General features: G+C 44.5%; 1 protein-coding gene across 5 annotated transcripts in view; it reads left to right on the top strand.

The window, feature by feature from the left end:
- Window positions 1–20,700, top strand: part of npy8ar (neuropeptide Y receptor Y8a) — a 53,237-nt gene that overhangs the window by 30,320 nt on the left and 2,217 nt on the right. For 4 of the 5 annotated variants that reach the window (XM_069166960.1, XM_069166942.1, XM_069166951.1 and 1 more), the window contains exons 2-5: window positions 1,540–2,150; window positions 5,284–5,525; window positions 9,729–9,875; window positions 10,038–18,001. In XM_069166960.1, the coding sequence (XP_069023061.1) occupies window positions 1,842–2,150; window positions 5,284–5,525; window positions 9,729–9,875; window positions 10,038–10,488 (1,149 nt within the window). In that variant the 5' untranslated portion in view covers window positions 1,540–1,841 and the 3' untranslated portion in view covers window positions 10,489–18,001. Of the gene's footprint in view, window positions 1–1,539; window positions 2,151–5,283; window positions 5,526–9,728; window positions 9,876–10,037; window positions 18,002–20,700 lie in introns of those variants that run through there. The other variant, XR_011179123.1, reaches the window with a different exon arrangement.

Below are 20,700 nucleotides of genomic sequence, written 5' to 3'. Positions count from 1 at the left end.
GGGTCAAACTCTGGAAATGGTCAACAGAGACCCTTGAAACGCTTCGGAAAGTCTGCGGCGATGAAGCGACGAGCCGGGCGAGGTGTTCTGCGAGACGTTCAGGTTTCAAGAGGAGGCGGAGCTTCACCGTCCAAGACCGAAGAAGGCGTGTCAGCTCAGGAGCAACTACGTCGGTTTTCTTTGATGTTGGCGGTGTAGTGTCACCGTGAATTCGTCCCCCCAGGGTCAGACTGTCAACACTGAGTTCCACTGGGACCTTCTGAGGTTCTGTTCTGGTTTGGATTTCTTTTCTGCTTCATAGTCTTCAGGTCAGTCTGGGTTTGTGCTTCTTGTTTGATTTTGAAATGACTCACCTCGTGTGTCTTATCTTGTTTCACTTCCTGTCCTTTGTGTGATTGTTGGCCCCGCCCCCCTGATTAGTTTCACCTGTCCCTCGTTGTTCTTCCCACCCTGCTGTATTTAGTCTGTGCGCTCTTCTTCCCTCTTTGTCAGTTCGTTTCAGTTACCTGTCCATTACTGTGTCTTTTGAAACCCAGAGAACACAAACCACCTGAATTGTGGCGCCATGGCAACACGGTTCTCCAACATGACAACAAGCCTGCTCACAGCGCGGTGAAAACGTTCCTCAAAAATGTCACCCCAAAATCGGATGTTTCTCTGCTCCAGTTTCAGGTCTGTGGTGAAATCACAAATGTTCATGTACCAGTGGTCACAGAAACGTGTGGAACTCAGCTGCTGATGTCGATCAAGAGACGACACTTGGAATACTTCCTCATGAAGGTTATTGCTTCCTCCTGCTCCGTATGCATCACCATGCTGCGTTCAACAGGAACAGTTTTGGAGCTTTTTGTACAGTTTGTAAAACTTTATTTTTGTGCAGTTTGCATTTAAATAGTAGGAATTAAAAGATAAAGCAAAGCATTGTCATATTTTGATTCCGAATTGTAAAATGCTTCATATACTGCACATTTAAATCACAATGGTCTGTAGGATTATGTAAAATGGAGTTCATTAAAGGCAGCTAAAAACAGGACGATTGAATAAACAACATGCTGCTGAGTAAGGTTTCACACCACAGCTGGAACTGTCATAATTTTCATTATTTCAAACCTACACAGGGCTCTGAATGAGCTGTTTGTCTCAAGGAGGTGGTTCTGTTTTTGTTGCCGTCCTTCTACCAGTCAACATGAAGGTTCAGAGGCTTTGAAGTATATGCGGTGTCTGACGACGGATTTTTGATTTCCTGTTGAAAGTGCAGCTCTGCAGCCTCGTGATGTTTCAGTCCCCGCTGAACCGAGCTGCATAATGTGCCATCAAACCGACAATGCTCTATGTTAATGAGTGTTTGTGCACGGAGGGGATGCGGCTCTGCAGAGGAAGAGGAGGCGGAACATGAGAGGAAGAGCGCCGTGTTGTGATCTATTCAGCCATTTCCTCTCCACAGCCTCCACTTCACCTGTGTTCACCTCCGCCGTCTGCTGAGAGCTCTCCACCTCTCTCATTATCCTCGGTGTCGTTGTGCTTTTCTGTCCTTCGCAGGGAATCGCTGCCGAACCGCCGAGATGCCGACGGTGAAGGAAAAAGAGGACGACATCTATATTTGACACGCAAGCCCCTCTCTTCATCGCCTAAAAAAAAACACCACCTCGTTGAATCACCTGCACTCCTCTTCCACCCTCAGTCTTCTCCGCTCTGCTCACCTGTTCACTCTCAGTTTTCGGGGGAGAAAGGTCGGTCGCCACCCGGAGGTTCTGGTCCGGTTGAACCCCTCACGCACATCACCCCTCCCTCCTACCTCCTACCATCGCTTCCGTCCCTCCCTCACCCCCCCTCCCCCCGTCATGTCCAACGACAGCCACCTCCCCGCTGCCTGGGAGGCCTCCGACTGGGTGGAGACGCCTCAGTGCCCGCCCTCGGTGGGCGGGGCCACTTTCCTGATTGTGGCGTACAGCGCCGTCATAGCCATCGGGTTGCTGGGCAACGCGGGCCTGGTGTTCATCATCGCCCGGCAGCAGGAGTTGCGCAACGTCACCAACATCCTGATCGCCAACCTGTCATGCTCCGACATCCTGATGTGCGTTGTGTGTCTGCCCGTGACCGTCATCTACACGCTGATGGACCGCTGGGTGCTGGGAGAGGCCCTCTGCAAGGTCAGTGCAAAACGTACTGCGTTGAAATGGAGTTCGTGGTTACAACGTGGGAAGTCGTGTGCAGCATATGCTTGGCGTTTAAAAGGTACAGTCATAAAAACCCCGTTGCCAGGCAATGGCAACGTGGAGGGCGTCTGGAAGCCACAGACGCTAACAATTTGTAGGCTATTATCCAAGTTAGGAAGACAAACTCTACATGACTAAAATTACATATTAGCTTAACACCCAACAAAAAATTAACTTCCATGGCTTCTGACATTTCAGCAAACACGTCACAACACGCAAACTCGAGGCTTATACAACGTTTTGAGTTCCGACGTCATGAATACCACAAGAGGGCGCCATTCATACAGACTCTTCTCGTGTTACAGATAAATACGACCTCATTTGAATGCAGCAGCACTCATGGGAAATATGGCGTTTAAAAACTTAAAACTTGAACTCTCCTCGGTCACCGTGTAAGAAAAGAAAAGTTGAAAGACTTTTTCAGTACAGTGAGCTCAAACATCCAATAGCGTCTGATTGGCTACAATTATGAATCAATTACACAAATGTCAGTGATGACCTCTGACCTGTTAGAGGCAGGTCCCAGAAAGGGGGAAAAATGTGACTGACCACATCGTGAAAAGTTTTGTTTTGCTTGCAGGTTTTAATTTCTGAGGATTTAGTGTAATAACTGAAATAAAGCTGGCTGAATAAATCAGTAAAGATGCAGATAAAAGAAAACAATACTTGAGTCTCTCTGAGGCTCCTCTAACCCCTTACAGAAGTCTCAACATGGTTTAGTCCGACCTGCACCAGTATTCATCTCTAGAGACGGCTGCTGCTGGAGCAAATAAATATACACTGTTTTGGACTCGTGTCAAGAAAAGGAAACTGGGGAGCCAAAAAGTACCAAACTGTTCTGGACAAACTCTCATACACCCCATCCATCACTGGAACTCACTTTTAAAAATATAAAATGTCATCACCTCCAAGTACCAATTAATCCCTGATTTTCATTGTATATCTTCCTTAACTTCTGTCTGTTACATTTCCACAGCTGTGAGGCTGAAGAAAGAACAACGATGAGCTCGACGGATCAAAGACTCTCCGGAGAATTTAGAAATACAATAAAGTCTGTGTGTTTCCATCAGCAGATCCAGAGTGAGCGCTGAAAGCTTTTAATTCCAGTTCGTGAAAATCATAAATTGGAGAGTAAATAACAGTCTTATAACAACGAGCCAGTGACACTGAGGTTATTGAACCAACTCTAAAAAGCTCTGAACTGCAACTCGATCGAATCTGATACAACAGAATTGAAGCTGCATTAGTTTCGGTCGCCGGCGGCCTCTTCAGTAAACTGTGCGGAGAGCTGAGTGTGGGCGGTGGTGGCGGCTCAGATACGGTCCTGGCGGAGAGGATAAAGTTTGCACCGCAGGCTGCACTTAACAACATTACACAATCATGTTTCAATTCAATTTAGTTTTATTTTTGAGTGCAAAATCACCATGGAGCATGTTCCCAATGCACTTTACAAGCACAAAAAGGAAAAAAAAAAGAACCACATTAAACTATCAACGTCAAGAAAGATTTGCACAGAAAATTGCAAACAAACATAAAAAAAGAGAAGTCTAAAGTTCGTTCAGCCTTCGTCTGAGTGTAAACTTTGTCAAACAGATGTGTGTTAAGCTCAGACTTGAAGATGGAGACGGTGTCTGCCTCCCAAACCCTGCAGACTGGGAGCTGGTTCTCGAGGAGAGGAGTCTGAAAACTGAAGGCTCGGCCTCGGGTTCTCGTCCTGGAAAGTTTCGGAACCACAAGTAGGCCTGCAGTGTGAGAGTGCAGAGTTCTGTTTGGTTGGTAGGGATCCTTGTAAGTCAGGAGCAGAACCTTAAACTCTAGCCTCAGTTTTATAGGCAGCCAGTAAAGGGAAGCTAAGTTTTCACCAGTTAACCCACCTTTGTTCCTAGGACGGCAAATAAGGACGTTTTCCCAAAGCCATTCACGTCTTATGTGGACACCCAAGGTGCTTTATGTTTCGGCACCAAAAACGATGTGGTTGTGATTCAGAAAAGATGATGGTTTGGGTTTCTTAAAAGAACTCTGCGTTGACTTGTGTGAAAGTCCAGGTGAAAGAATTAAAGAGTAAATAATTTCCGGTCATCCAGGCCTTTATGTCTTTTAGACATCCTTTCACCAGTACGTCAAATAGGGATGTTTTATCAAAGCCGTTGGCGTCTCATATGGACACCTTACGAGTAGGCTCCAAAAACAATGTGGTTACGGTTCAGAAAAGATCCTGGTTTGGCTTAAATGTGAGATATTTGCCATTTTGTTAGGGTAAGGCACAAAAACGACTTGGTTATGGTTCATTAAAGATTATGGCTTGGGTTACTTAAAAGAAATCCATGTTGGCTTTTGCTTTATCATGAACTTAAAAACTGCTCGAATAATTTCCGGTCTCTGAGACATGCTTTCACTAGTAAACCCAACACATTGTCAATCCCAGGGCTTCAAATATTTATGTTTTATTGAAGCTGTTCGAGTCTCATTGGTAAACCTTGTGTTTAGGCTACAAAATGGTTGGTTACGGTTGAGAAATTCCACGTTGACTTTTGCTTTATCGTGAACTCCAACAAGCGAAAGTCCTGAGTTTGTTCCATCGATCCACCTCCGACTTCTTCTCTACGCAATCTTAACCAACTTTGTCCTTCGTCACGCTACCTTTTTCGACCCACCTCGTCACTTTGCACACGTCATAAATGCCACGAAATAATCATCCAAGTGCTCAAATCTAGATTTACACTCGGGGCATACCCACGAGACGGAGGCTCGGGTAATGATGCAGGACTTGACAGCATTTCCAGCCGATATTGTCAATGTTCCCAAAAATATTCAAACTAGTTTCCAATTAAATGAATTTCCAGATGATACTCTGCAAATGTGGGACTGAATACAATAACACTGTCAGGCTGCAAGTTGAGCAATACAGAATTACATTAAATGTCTTCTTCCAACTCAAAGCTCTACTCAAGAAATTATTAGCAAAAATGAACTTAAATTTCAGTTGAACTTTCAAGAATGTATTTTTAAACAGCCGCAGTTTTACCAAACAGTCGAGTTTCCGTTTGTTTGTTTTGTACCTGTCCAGGTGACTCCCTTCGTTCAGTGCATGTCCGTGACCGTCTCCATCTTCTCCCTGGTGCTGATCGCTCTGGAGCGTCACCAGCTGATCCTCCATCCCACCGGCTGGTCCCCCGCCGCCGGACACTCCTACCTGGCCGTGGGGCTGACGTGGCTGGTCGCCTGCTTCATCTCCCTGCCCTTCCTCTCCTTCAACATCCTCACTGACGACCCCTTCCAGAACATCAGCCTGCCCGCCAACCCCTTCAGGTAAGAATTTTTGGATCGCAGGTGCGTGTTTGTACGGTCATAAAGGTCAGGTCACGACAGATTTGAAAACGGCTAAATCAACTCTCAGAGAGCCAAGAGGAGCCAGAGTTGTTGGTGAAATTTGACCTGCAAATTTGCTTTGCTTCGATGTGGTTTGGAGCCAGAAGTGACCACATGGGGAGGAGCTACCGGGCGATCTGACTGGAAACCCAACGATACGATGTCCCACCCAACGATACGATGTCCCGCCCACCGTTAGCCGTAACCTAATCAAACAGACAGAATTCTACAGCATTGGCTTCAGCCCCAAGCTGTGGTATTTGCTGTTTGGAGTAAATGCTAATTGCCCTGAGGCATCAGGGTAAACACAGGGCCCTCTTTACTTGCTGGCGTGATGCTAATTGCAGAAAAGCGCAGTCTTTGTCTATTTTCCAAACAAACGTGTTTGCACCACGGTAGGAGGAAAAGGTCCAGCTGAGCCTAATTTATGCTGCTTAGACTCCACAGTGTAATGTTGGTGCTCATTTTGGCATGAAATTGCGTTTCCTGCTGCTCTTATTACAAACACGGCACAAGTTTTACCACTTTAGTTTGAGCAGAGATGCACTCAGTAACAGAGGGCACAAGGGTCCATAATGTTGGATTAAGTGTGAAACAACAGTGGCAACCAACTTGAGGTGAATAAATAAATTTTTCAAGAATAAGGGACTCAGACTGAAGGGCACAGTTGGACCTGAAATAAATAGGTAATCAACTGACCTCTGCAGCATTTCAACTGATTTGAGATCATGCCAGAGCAGCAGGAGTTTTTCACTGCTTTTGATTACAGTTCCAGGAAAGGTAAGGCTGAAGATAGGAAGTTTTAGAGACTGCATGTTATAAAGTTTTGTTTTTTTGTAAAATAGAAACTCTTTCTGTTCTCATTTTCTAACCTGGCAGAGGGTAAAGTTTGGAAAAAGTAGCAGTGCAGCTTAATAACAATTTACATTTTTAACCTTTGGATACTAAGATTCTCTGAGACGCAAAGTGAGAGTTCCTCAGTTGCGGCATCATTTTCTTAAGAACCTTTAAACACCAAAATTTAATCGGTTCATCCTTGAGTCCAAGTGAACATTTGCACCAAATTTGAGTAAAATGCCTCAAGCCTTTCTTGAAATATCACATTTAGGACAATGTGAGGACTTGAGGTAACTGTAACCTTTTACCTCCAAAATCAAATCAGTTTGTCTTTGGGACCAAATCAACGTTTGTGCCAAATTTGAAGAAATTCCACCAATTTTAGTTTCAGCAATTCAGTATCCGACACCAAATGTGAAATATGCTCGCAGTCCCCCCTTCTGTTTCTCAGTTATGGCATCGTGTTCTCAAGAATGGGACGGACGTAAGGTCAGTGACCTTTGAAGAAACTTAATTGAGATTAGTATCCTTTGACCGTATGATTCACAAAATCGTATCACTTGAGCCTCGAGTCCAAGTGAATGTTTGAGCCAAGTTTGAAGAGATATTGAGTTCACGAGAATGGCACGGATAGACAGATGGACAACCTGAAAGCCTTTAACTATCGCCGGTGTTTAGCCATAGAAATATTCAAGAACCTGGCAGCGAGATTACAATTAAGGATAAAAGTAAATGCAACAACTTTAATGAGGAGAAAGTAAAAGAAAATCACCCCTCTTATATGCAGAACAGTGCAACACAACAACAAGCAGCATGAGTGAGCAAAGTAATTTAAATGTGTGTTTACCAGGCATGAACATTTTGTTCTTTTCTATCATCAAAAAAAAACAAAAAACGAAACGTATTTGTGCTTGATGTTGTGCAGTTCGGGGTTTTGTTTGCCTGCTTTGAAACTTGATCCCTCTGGAGCTTCTAAGAACTCTACTAAAGAACAATAAAATCACTCCCTCCTCTTCGTCACCATCAAGCGTAAAACCTGTGTTTTTACACGCCGCTGCACCTGATTTGAGGCGTTTTCCGTCGCCGGTATTGGTCATGTTGTGCTGTGAGAGAAGATTCACTTTAAAGGTAATGAATGATCTTAATAAAAAAGATATCCCTCACAGGCAGCATCACTAATGGATTTTAATTGTAATTTTGAAGCATTAATTAATGTCTCCAACTGAGCAAAATTAGTCCACTAATAACTTTTCATCGATCAATATCATCATTTATCAGAGAATTCTGCAGCAGGTTTTAATATGTCTGACTTAACACACACGTGGAATGACATTAAGGACACCTACAGTTGTAGGCAAAAGTTTTGGCCTTGATCGACTTGTTAGAAGTAGTGATGGTGGAATCAAGAACTGTCATCAGGTATCTCATCTAAATCCGATTAATTATTTTTCTCATTTTGGTAATACTCAGTAACCATCTGCTGTTCGAAGCAGCAGATTGACGATCGAATAGTTAGGCAAACGGATGCCTATAAAGCAGGAGAAAACTCTTCAAGTGGAAATGTCATTAAGAAATGGCAGCTGAGGGAAAGTCAAGACGAGATCTGCAAGACAAAGACAACTTTGAGATAAAACTGAACATCTGGGCCGAAGGAAGGTAAAGCAACACCTCTGTGATTTTCCACTGGAACTGGCAGAGTGGCATTCGGGCTCCGACATGGTCACCGGATATTCTAGATAATGCAAGTTCATCCACCAGACAATGAGGGACAATTATGTTGTTGAGGGGGAGACTCACCCTGTTGGAGGAACCCTGTTGCCATGGCGACCACAGTTCAGGTGGTTTGGGTTCTCTTGGGTTTTAAAAAGACACAGTAACAGACAGGAAACTGAAACAAACTGACGAAGAGAGAAGAAGAGCGCACAGACTAAATACAGCAGGGAGGGAAAGACAACGAGGGACAGGTGAAACTAATCAGGGGGCGGGGCCAACAATCACACAAAGGACAGGAAGTGAAACAAGACGAGACACACGAGGTGAGTCATTTCAAAATCAAACAAGAAGCACGAACCCAGACTGACCTGAAGACTACGAAGCAGAAAAGAAGTCCAAACCAGAACAGAACTTCAGAAGGTCCCAGTGGAACTCAGTGTTGACAGTCTGACCCTGGGGGATGAATTCACGGTGACACAACGCCGCCAACATCAAAGAAAACCGACGTAGTGTCTCCTGACCTGCCTTCTTTGGTCTTGGACGGTGACGAAACGTGAATGTCTTTCAGAACACCTCGCCCGGCTCGTCGCTTCATCGCCGTAGACTTTCTGAAGCATTTTGAGGGTCTCCGTTGACCATTTCCAGAGTTTTGACCCAAACTCGGATGTTTCTTCGCTCCAGTTTCAGGTCCACACTGAAATCACAAATGTTGTCGTACCGGTGGTCACAACAATATTGATCGAGAGACGACACTTGGAATACATCCTCATGAAGGCTGTTGCTTCCTCCTGCTGCACATGCATCACTGAGCTCCACTCAATTCATGCACAACAGGAACACTCTCTGAACTTTCTGATTACTCCTCGACCACCCCGAGCTCGCCCTCTCTGATCGGATAGATTGCCTTCGAGCTTGTGCCGTATTGCATTTCCAGTATTCTGTTCCTGTGTTGGTTCTCTGATTGTTTTTTGTTTTTTACCTTCGCCTGTAATCTTGATTCTGCCTGATCGCTCATATTTGATTTGCCTGCTGGGTTTTATAACCTTGATACCATCTTCTCTGAAAGTAAAACTTTTACAACCTGTTTTTTTTTGTGTGTTGTGCTTTTGGGTCCTCTGAAATGAAATGAAAGGTTCAGCTGACACGGGAGTGGCGGGGGAATCGTTCCACTGTGCAGAGATGATGCACAAACGGTGTTTGCATCCAAGAGTCATTAGAAATAAACCTCACCTGCTACCTCATTTGAAAAGTCTGCAAAACATCTGCATTTAGTATTTTACTAGATATTAATTTACTGTGTACTTAAAAGCACTTAAAAGTGAACGTGACTCCTTTAGACTTTTTTATGTTTGTTCAATTCTTAATTATCTTGGAGTATGAATGGTAAACAAGTAACACTTCACTGCTTCAGAAATACAGATTAATTAAATGCTCAGTGAGATACAAACAGAGCTGACCTCTGTTGTACGAGTTTCAGAGTTCACGTGAGGACTTTAGCTCCCCGAAGCAGAGATGTCCAGAATAAACGCCGTACGTTCTGCTCAGTGTTTTGTCCCCGTACGTTACCAGCTGTGTGTCTCTGCCTTCTCTCAGGGACCATTTGATCTGTATGGAGCTGTGGCCGTCGGACAAGCATCGGCTCGCCTACACGACCTCGCTGCTGATCTTCCAGTACTGCCTGCCTCTGATGCTGGTGCTCCTCTGCTACCTCCGGATCTTCCTCCGCCTGAGACGACGCAGGTCACTCAGCCCGGTTCCCTTCACGAGATTTCCCATCCATTGTGCGACAGCATGTTCGTGTCATCATGTCAACATTGCATTGTTACGTAACTCTGCCTGTAGGTTTGGTGTGATATTTCACAATGCATTGTCTGACAATAGACGTGATGCTGTGTTGTGCAGGGACATGCTGGAGCGCAGCAGGAGGACGCGGGGAGCCCAGAGGATTAACGTCATGTTGCTCGCCATCGTTGTCGCCTTTGCCTTGTGCTGGCTGCCGCTGAATGTCTTTAACACTCTGTTTGACTGGCACCACCAGGCGCTACCCGACTGCCAGCACGACACCGTCTTTTCCGCCTGCCACCTCACGGCGATGGCCTCCACCTGCATTAACCCCGTGGTCTACGGCTTCCTCAACAGCAACTTTCAGAGGGAACTGAAGGCGACACTGCAGCGGTGCCAGTGCGGCAACCGGGCGGCGGAGAGCTACGAGAGCTTCCCCCTGTCCACCGTGGGCAGCGAGGGCATGACCAAAGCCACGTCCTTCAACAGGATGGGGTCAGTGTGCGGTTCCTCGCCCAGACCCGAGATCAGCTCAGCGATACGGGGCAAAACGCTACCGACTAACACCTAATGATGAGTCCCAGCAAACTCCCTTCTGACGAGAGGCTGACAGCTGGAAACGGTGTGTAACGGATACATCCCAGTCCGCAAACTCTCAGCAAGTCAAATACTGCTTCAAATCAACTTCATCTCTGTAACTCTTCCTGCCCGAGTGAAACGGCTTATTTCAGCCGAGCTGGCTTTTCAGGGACAGGAAACGATGAAGACGTTTGACTGACATAACTTCGAGTTCTAGAACATGAGAAGCAAAACCTTGGAAATGGACAGAAGAGAGAGGAAGAAGAGGAGCTGGGAGAATTGACCTTTCACTAAGCCCCGCCCACCTCCCAGCCCTGTTGCTAGAAGGTGACAGAGTTGTGAAGTAGGAGGAGCATTTCCAGATGCTCCTGGTTCAGGAAGTAAAACTCCCCATGAGTTTTTCCGACACAGGTGTAGCATTTCTACGGCTTGGACGATCAATGATTAGTCCAACTGACCGACAACTGCCTTCCAAAATATGTGTCGCTTAGACAAAAAAGTCGCAGCTTTTGCACATGAAAGTTTTAGGGGAGAAGCCGACTGCGACTTTACGAGGTATATTTCGGTAAGAAACAGCTGATCACTTCACTCAAAATTCCTTTGAGCCGCTAGCAGCAGGCAAGAGCTAGAGAAAAAACTGAAAACACAACCTGCAGCTTAAATCTGTGTCGGCAACTTCACAACTTTATAAAAAAAAAAGTAAAGCAGAGGCGAGACCAGAAATGCTCATTTCTGAATATGGATGTAAGAACGCTTCTTTTAAAGTCCCAACGAAAGTTAGGACTAAACATACAGCCTGGGAACAGAGCCTTTCTCGCTTGTGGCTTGCTTCAAGTCTAGATTAAAAAAAAATTAAAAAAAATCTAAAAATCATTGTTTAATGTTGTTTAATAATCAATATTCATGCTCTTCACAACCTTTAAATTACAAAAATAAACCGCATTGTGTTACTGTCAAATGGCAGGTGCCAAAATTTACCATCAAATTTCATTATAATATATGATAATATCGTAGATAAAAGTAGCCTCATCATCTTTAGCTGTCGATCGTCAATTTTGCCAACTGAAATCCAAACTGTCACTGGCAGTTTATATGATGTAGCTAGCTTATGAACATTCGCCTTTTGTTGGTTGGTTGAAAAGTGTTTAGTCTCTCATTGACTCGTTTGTAACAGGGAAGACGCACTTCCTGGCACCAATAGGCTACTTATATCGTGCAAAAAGACTGAGGCTAAAGCAGATGGGTCCCAAAGAAAGGGTCAGCGATCGTCCTGAGCTGATGATCCATCCAGAAGACATGGAGATAAAGAAACAGGGTAGTCACTTCTTCCAAAACTCAAACCCGAACTAATCTTTTTTTGTTTAAACCTCCTTTCTTTTATTTATTATCTTAGTTTACTGATAAATCAAGAGGACTTGCAGCGAGCGGAACTAATACAGAATTTTAAGAGGGCCTCTTAAACGGTGTATCTTCGAACTTGAAAATGCAATTACAATTTGAATATTACATTTTTTTTCTTACGTTTTTTTGCAAAAGTTCAAATTTAAAAGAAAAACAAGCAGAACAAGTTAGCGTGTAGAACAGTGCGATGAAACAAGGACAAATATTTTGATACTTATTCAAGAAAAACATACTTACACAGAGGATAGCTTTATGCTCTGTTGTTTATATTTTCAAACAGTATATTTTGCTTTTATACGGCTCAAACCAATGAGTGACCAGACACGACCGTTGACGTGAGCTTAAACTCTGGTACAAGAGATTCTGGACTGTGAATGTTTGTAACACTTGCTGCCTTCAAATGGGGTCGTGTTTACCGCGTTCAGGAGAAGAGTCCATAAACGCCTCCCTCCTGTGGCGTTCACAACCACGGGCTTTTCTAAGGTGCGAGTTCCAAAGTTTTGACGTACTCGCCATCCAGTTTGCTAAACCGTCAGCCTCTTCGGCTTCTTGATGCGAAACATGTTGCGGTTGTTCTAAAGACTTAACCGCCTGAACCCCTGCCGTGCTCACGACTTCCCATGCTCACGACTTTCATTTGAAAGCAGCAATTATAATAGATAGATACTTTATTAATCCCTCAAAAGGGAAATTTTGTATAGCATATAATGTGGTCGGCTGATGATGGGCTTAACTCTTTACCTCGGAGGTTTTGCTACATTATTACGGTTTCCGAAGCTAAGGTAAGCCAGACGTGCTCACGTTTGGGACTTACATTAAAAGCAGATAAGTAGGCTGCGCAGTTTAATTAGGATACATTTTTGTTGATGTCTGTTTTGGTTTTTGGGAAAGGTAATGAAAAAAAAAAAAAAATATGACCCAAACTCTTCCCCGACAGAGCGGCTCTCACAGTACAGCCGAGCCAGGTTGCCTAAATTGAGAAATATCAGCCGAGGGAGCTTTAGAGGCCGACAAGAAAATATGGAAAATGGAAACGCGACGAGTTGGATAAAGATGGAGAAGAAAAGTCAAAGTATGTTTGCGAGAATGTTTAAAACTGTGACGTGGAGACAGCTTGCTGACATACATGTGTTTTATAAATAACTTTCAAAGCGTAAATGATTTCATTTTGATAGTGAGCTCTGTCGATAAGCATGTGTTAGTGAGCATCTTAAAAGTGTGTCGGACGTTGTCGTCGCTTGGCTCAAATACAACGAAAGAAAATGAGGCTGCTTTACGTCAATGTGTTTTACGACTCGCGACATTTTCATTAATCTACTGAAGGAGTGATGTACATGCTGTTGGGAGCATTTAGATACTTGAAACGGATTTTCTTCCAGTTTTCAGTGGTTGAGTTTTAATGTTCATGACGCCATTCAGCCTTACGTTGTACTGAATGAGATTTGTAGGAATGTTTCAAATACCGAGGATCCAGCGCAGTTTGTAGCAGTTGTCAGACCCATCACCGGGCTATTAATTAAAGTTAGTATTAGTTAGTCACAAGTTATTTTCAACGTACAGTATAATGTCCCTTTTTTCTGTTCTTTTTTTGTTGTTGTTCTAGTTCCAAGTTCACTTTATCGTTGCAATTTTTTACGTTTTCTGTTTGATTTCGGCTTCGATTTGCACATTTCTATTTGATCTTTTTCATATTCCATTTCAGGTTTCATCCTATATTTATTTTCAGTTTCCTTGTTGTTGTTTTTTTCTTATATCCTCCGAAAAGCTCCCTAAGGAGAGAAACGGGCGCAATCAGGGAGTATTTCACTGACTAATGTATAGGGCTGCGTATTTTTGATGCCGGTACCGATACCTTGACTTCAATACCGGTTCTTGAACATTCCCTTTTCAATACCAATTTTATAAAATCCATTGCAACAAAAAAAAATTAAAACAAAGCAGTAAAAGTTACGGTACAAAGCTTTAGTTTTCATTCAGTTTAGAGGGGAGGAGTGTAAGCCAAGTTGTTTTCTGCAGCTATAAATTTAAATTTAAATTTAAATTTAAATTTAAAAAATTTCCCCTCGGGGATTAATAAAGTAAATACCTACCTACCTACCATAAGAGATCATCAGCAGATGATCCCTTAATGCCTCAAATGACATCGGTCGACGGTAGCCAGCCAATTCGGCAAAGAGAAGCTTCCAGTTTCTGCAGCACAACTGAGTGTTTTATTGTGATTGTTGCTGTCAAAAATGTTTGATTTTGATTTTGAGGGTTTTTTATGGTAAACCTGCAGGAATTAGCAACACTTGCAACTCAAGGAAGTCAACACAGACTGTATGCACAAAAACAGAAGTGGCGTCTCCTATAATTGGATGTATGCAGAAAATGAATTTAACATATTCTTCATTCCCACAATATGACCACATTTCCCACAAACCCCGTCACTTCCTGTTGCTCCGGTTAGCTAGCCGCAGTTTGTTTTGATGGTGAGAGGACAGGGAGCAGAGACTCGCTGATTGTACATGTAGTTATTTTTGTGAATTAAGTGAGGGGTTTTTTTTTCTCGGAAAGTCTTCCTTATACCGCAATATTTTCAGCAGAGCTTCTGTTGACGATAGTGTTTACAGAAAAGTGCCGGGAAATTTGCAGAATTGCAAGCTCTCGCAAATATTGCGGAAATTTCGAGAATTTGCGTTCGTTATTGCGGTCGTAAGAGGAACTGATATGTGACCCAAGGTTGGTTTAAAAGAGGGAAGTTCAGCGTTGCATTGTCAGATTTACCAAAAAAAACAAGTGATATTATCTTTGTGGGGAAAGACGATGGAAACGTGTTGGGGTAGTATAGCCTTTGTAGCGAATGACACAAATTTGACTTAAGGCAATTTTGGATACCATAAGGTCTCGAAGCAATTTCAGTCCGTGTCATAAAATGTTGGTATCCAGCCCTGCTAAAGTAAATATGAATGAGTTGTGAGCATTTTCACTACCGATTTTGCTGTCAAGTGCTTTGTGTCCTTGTCAATAAAGTATGGAAAATATAGTTTGAGTGTGGTTCGGTCTGGTGATGTGGTGCACAAAGTTTGGAAACTGAAAAGTTTCCAAATTGAGAAAAATAAATGGTAAAAATACGAGTTTACACTTAAAGATACTTTAAACTGCGGAAGCCCATTTATGGCAAGTTGTGAGGTTGTTTTTTTTTGGGTTGTTACTGGTTACGAAGACGAGTTTGAAAAGGGTACCACGCAGATAGCGGAAAGGGAGGAGAATGTCGACCGATGCCAGGTCACTTACGAACATGGAAAATCAACCCATCAGCCAGCACGACTCCTGCCCTTCTGCTCTACATTTGCTTCCCAGCATGTGGTCACGCAATGGCAGATACAGGCTCTGATCGCCGGTTTCCGAAGCGAAACTGCCTGCCAGTAACATATGGGCAAAGTTATTCCTCCAGCTGTGAGATGATGACAGAGGTCTCCTGAGGGCAACCGCAAGCAGATGGACGGCGAGCCGGACATTAGGCTGAATATGACAGCGCTTGCACGGGGTAATGAGGGGAGGAAAGGGCCTCCTTTGAAGTAAGAGATTTATAAATGAGCCATTTCAGTGAAAAAATATATTTAACAAAATGATGTTAAAGACTTCTTGCGATTAGCTATGGAATGTCTCGTCCGATTGTCACTGGCTATTTTAGTTTGGTACCACAAAATTTTACTGTTTTGCTTCATATGTCAAATGAATGTGTTCGACACAAAGAGCTTATAAGGTGTCCGTGTGATGTGGGCAGCTTGTTGTGCCGTCACTGTGTCATTGTATCCTGGACTTTCTTACAGACCTCTTCCAGGTGGTCATCCCTTGAACTGGAGGCTGCAGGGAAGGACGGGCTTCAAACACAATTTTGAAGTTTGTCTCAACAGTCGTGGGATTGACGGCATACGGGGAGGAGGTGACCACTCCGGCACAGTAATGCAAGGACAACCACCTTTTCCCCAAACGTCTCCCAATGACCGAGGTCATCAGCGGCACAGCGGAGGAGATACGGGACAAGTTCTCTGGGGGTAAATATTCCCAGTGACCTGACATGGGGTAACCACACCGCCTTCGTCATTAAATAAAAAGGCCAAACGGCGTCTATAAGGCCAGAGAACATCCCCAAATTCTCGGGGACTTCATAGACCACCTCACAAGGCCACCAATCGCTGGGCGTGAGCTGCCCAGCCGGCAGGAGCTGGGCAACACGTTTGTGTGTGTGTGTTGGATCATTATTGAATAGTCTTTTGGCCTGAGGGAGAAACTGTTATTCAGTCCACTGCTTCACAACTGCTGTGCCTCCAGCGGCTCTCGGATGCGAGGGCGGGTTGGCCACTAATCGTACCATTGGCGGTTCAATCCTTGGTCTCTCCTGTCCGCGTGCCAAATTGTCCTTTCGCCAAGTCGCACCGCGGGTCAGTCCCGTCGGCGGGCGACCACCTTGCACGACGTGATGCGAGCTCGGTGCCAGAGGATAAATGGTCCCGCTTATGGCGCCTTTTCACTTTCGGCCATTTCAAAGCGCTTTATGATTCACCTCCCATGCACCCCTGCTCCTTTGACGCTCAATGAGTCCGAGAGATCGAACTCGGATTAGCGCCTCAGTCGAGGCCATGAGAGCCTGGGCAAAAAGGCTGTCGGATAAGTGGTGGCTCGTTAGATTGGCTGTCACGTCCTGGTATGCGTGTGTGTGTGTGTGTGTGTGTGTGTGTGTGTGTGTGTGTGTGTGTGTTTGCAATGGATTGACTGAGCTCTGTGCCAACAATCCATAGGTGGTTACTCAATATAAATGAGCCTAATGGAAAGTCTGTTTGTCAGACAGCTGATGCTAATGGATGCTTACTGAAATGCAGATTCTGTAGATGAAACGGTGCGCTTTCGTTTTATCAGTGTAGACTTTGAAGCTGTGGATTTTCACACGTTAAGCAGTGATGTGTTTTATCCTTGGTGTGTGTGTGTGTGTGAGAGAGAGAGCGATAGAGATAAGGTGGAGGCCCTCCCAGCTGACATCGATGACACCTGATCAATCACAAGAGCTGTGACACATCAGTCCGACAGGCATTCACACTCAGTCAGTGCGGCGAACACCCCCACGGTCAGATTATGGTTGCTGCCGCCTTCAAATGGAACTGGTGAGCTCGGGGTTTACGACACGGGAAGGCGGGAGAACACTGCTGCCGGGGCAACGCCGACGTCTAGGAGCAAAGGTGCGTGACGGTTGCCTCGGGCGCGAACGTGCGTCTGCTGCGGCGCCGCTACTGCCAGCCTCATCTTTCTCTATTGAGCTTCCTGACGAGTTAGATTAGATCGATTTAACTTTATTAATCCCACAGTGGGGAAATTCTGTCATCACGGCAGCAAAGAAATACCAAAAAGTGCACACAATATGAAAATATTTACAAATACGTGTGAGATATCAGAAATAAGATGGATCAAAAATTATTATTTTAGAATAAATGCACGCACACAAACTACATATACGCACAAAAACAAACAAAAAAAGTTGTTGTCTGCTGCTGCGCTGCAACTGCCAGCCCCATCTTTCTACATTGGATGATGCACATCATCAACCAAATGTCCAACATGTGACGAGTTGAAACCAAAAAGCGGTCACGCGATTGCTCTCCTGTATATTTTTGTTGGGAGCTGCGCAACGTAATGCAGGAAATGCAAAGGTAGAATGGAAGGACGTATTTAAAATGTCTAAATTACAATATATTAAATTACCATCCAACAAACAAACGAACTTCCACGGCATCCACCAACTTTTGGAAATCATTAGAAATGCATCGAGAAACTCCTGAAGCTTTCGGAAGATTACGAGCAAAAGGCCGGCGTAGTATACGGCAAGCACGACCCCATTTGAAGGCAGCGCGTGTTCAGGATTAGCGGTTGGTTTGATGAAGGTTAAGTGAAGGTTAAATGTCTCGTAGACGAATGGAAGTCGGTGTAACGTCCTCTGAAGGTGTGTGTGTGTGTGTGTGTGTGTGTGTGTGCGCTCATCAAACTGCTGCATCTGCTGCTCTCACAACAGCGCACCGAATTTTACGCCAGCTTGTTTCACTCCGTGTGTGTGTGTGTGTGTATGTGTGTGCATATGCGTGTGCGTGTGTGTGTGTGTGTGTGTGTGTGTGTGTGTGTGTGTGTGTGTGTGTGCCATGCCAGGTAACCAAGGAAACGGGGGGGACGAGGGGAGTCGGCAGCGCTTCCCATTTTTTTTTTTTTTTTAACCGCTCGGCCACAAGTGGAGACGTCAGAAAGGAAGAGAGTGCGTCTCACTTTTCTGTCTTTTGTGTCTGAAATGTAAAAAAAAAACACAAAAAAACTCGAGCTGCTTGTTTTTCTGACGATTCTTTTTATAAAACCAAACGAATGCTAATGCATGCAAAAGCGAGTCACCCATGCGAATCCCCACCCCGCCCCACCACCCCCCTCCGCGCAGTTCAGGGCGGCTGTGTTTTTCCAGGCGAGCTGATTGTTGTGTACACTGTCAAATCTTCTACCCCCCCCCCCCTCCCCCACCTCCTTCCCGCCCGCTCCGTTACCGGGAAACTCGAAACAGTTGGTGGAGAAATCCTATCCGACTCCAACTTGTACAGCGGCTGCAGTGGCTTCAGATTATGTCGGATGATGGTGGTGCACTGCTGGAACGGACACATGTGGACCACCATCTTCCTCCTCCTCTTCCTCCTCTTCTTCCTCCTCCTCCTCCTCCTCCCCCCCTGTGGGAAATCAGGCCGCTGCCTCTATCAAGATGTATTTTGTCCTTTCCAGTTCGGAGGCAGCTGCTGTTTGATGCTTGGGGCTGCGCGTTTGCTTTTATCTCGCGGCACCCCAGCCTCGCAGTTCATCTCTTATCGAGTCATTATCGTACCACCGACAGCGGAGCCAAAGCCACTTGATGAATTATTATCGCCGTGCGCAACGGAGCACGAGTTATTTTTAAAGGCACTTCACGCAGTAAACTTCTACAACCGAACCTCAGAACAGAGCAAATAGCTGGAAGGAAAAATCTCCAACAGAAACCACAAACTGTATATAAAAATGTGCGTAGCGTCCGGGTCCGAAAAGTGAAGCCTTAAAGTGTAATACCACTGAGGGCCACTAGGGGCTGGCTTTATAAAAAAAACAACAACAAAAAAACAAAACATCAAGTTCTGTCCTGAAATACAAATGGTAAATGTTTCCCACGAGTCATTACGGTGTCATTAGATCAATTCCCTCCTTCTGATCAGTGTTCTGGTGGTTCTTTCTGAAAATAATTCCCGCATTGATTATTGATCGTTGAACATCGCAATGCTGCCGAGTCAGCAGTATTCTGCAGGAAACTGGAGGCCAACAGCTGATCAGTGGTTGCAGGTTGATTCACCTGAAGGAGCCTCTGATGACTCGACTAAATCCACCCGCGTGTCGTTTGAAAGCTGCTTCAATGGGAGGAAACAACTAAAACATCACCTTTGAACAAAAGATGATCAATGACTCTGATCAGCTGCATTTTGTTTGGTAACTTGTGCTGCGTCTCAATTTGCGTACTTACAACCTCACGAAAATCTTGAAATATTTCTTCTGAATTTTACGTCAGAACTTCTTCTGTTTTTGATGTTTTTAAACTTTCTGATTATTCCCAGGTTTATAAAAAAAAATCATGACGCATTTTTAACGAGCTCTGACTTTAATTTAACACTACAATCACAAGAATTGATTTGTGAAAAAAAAAAAAAGAAGATGAAGAAACCAACAGTTTATGAAATAACTGACTGAATTTCTATTAATTCAATTTCAATTATTTCAATTAAAATACTTTGAATCACCTGCACACATTCAATTACTTTGAATGTGTGCAGGTGAACGGGGGAGATCTGATTTATTTTCCATATATGGTCTTCCTCTGTAAGTCGCCTCTCCCACGGGTTCAGACTTGGCCCCGCCCATCTGCCCACCTGCTGCTCGTTACCCTCATCATCATCATCACCCCCCCCCCACCCCCCGCCCTTCTCCCTCCCTCCAAGTATTTAAACCGTCCCTCTTCTGTCAGCCAGTTTCCAGACTTCAGCTTCACGTTTCCTGGAGTTGGGTTTTTATTTTGCGTTCTGTTTGCTTCAGTTGATTTTTTATTTCCCCCCCCCCCCCTACCGACCTCAGCACCGCTCTTTCTGTACGAAACTAACCGGTTGAAAACGGTTCAGGATGTTTGTTTTTGAGTGCTGAAATCTTTTGCACAATTCAGTTTAGATCTATACTTTGCGCCTTAACATGAAAACACTCCCGAAACGAGTCGGATTATTAAAGAACAGGCCTCCTAACACATGTGAAAGAACCCCCCCCCCCTCTCCCTCCGCCACAGCCCCAACAAAGGAGACGCAAGATCATACGTCGTGTTTTGTCTCTTTGTAGTTATGTTCTGTTTGTTTGAGGTTAGTTTTCAGCATCTCTGCACTAGTTTTGCGCCATCTTTAAAAGTTGATTAAGCCCCTGGGCCTGTACCTGGTAGGCATGTTCGGGAACTCGCTCCTGCAAGATGGTGGCTGCTTTTTATTCAGCAAGATTTCCTAGAGTTCAGTTTAATTGTATTAACCTTAAAACAATTTAACAATTCCCACCTGAGCCGGAAGGAAAAAAATTCCCCTTTTTAACAGGAAGAAAAACCTCCAACAGAACCAGATTTAAAAGAAGTGCAGAACATCCGCCTCGACTGGTTGAGGTTTGGGGAGAGCAGAGACAGAAAAGACCAGCGTAGAGAGACAAGACAATCGTGGATCCAGTCATCTCGCACCACAAAGCTGCTGCAGTG

This window comes from Embiotoca jacksoni, unplaced genomic scaffold (genome assembly GCF_022577435.1).
Source record: "Embiotoca jacksoni isolate LCO1_2020_lvr unplaced genomic scaffold, fEmbJac1.0.p SCAF_10, whole genome shotgun sequence".
NCBI lineage: Eukaryota > Metazoa > Chordata > Actinopteri > Embiotocidae > Embiotoca > Embiotoca jacksoni.
The sequence above is the reverse complement of the archived record's forward strand: the minus strand, read 5'-3'. Positions and strand labels throughout refer to the sequence as shown.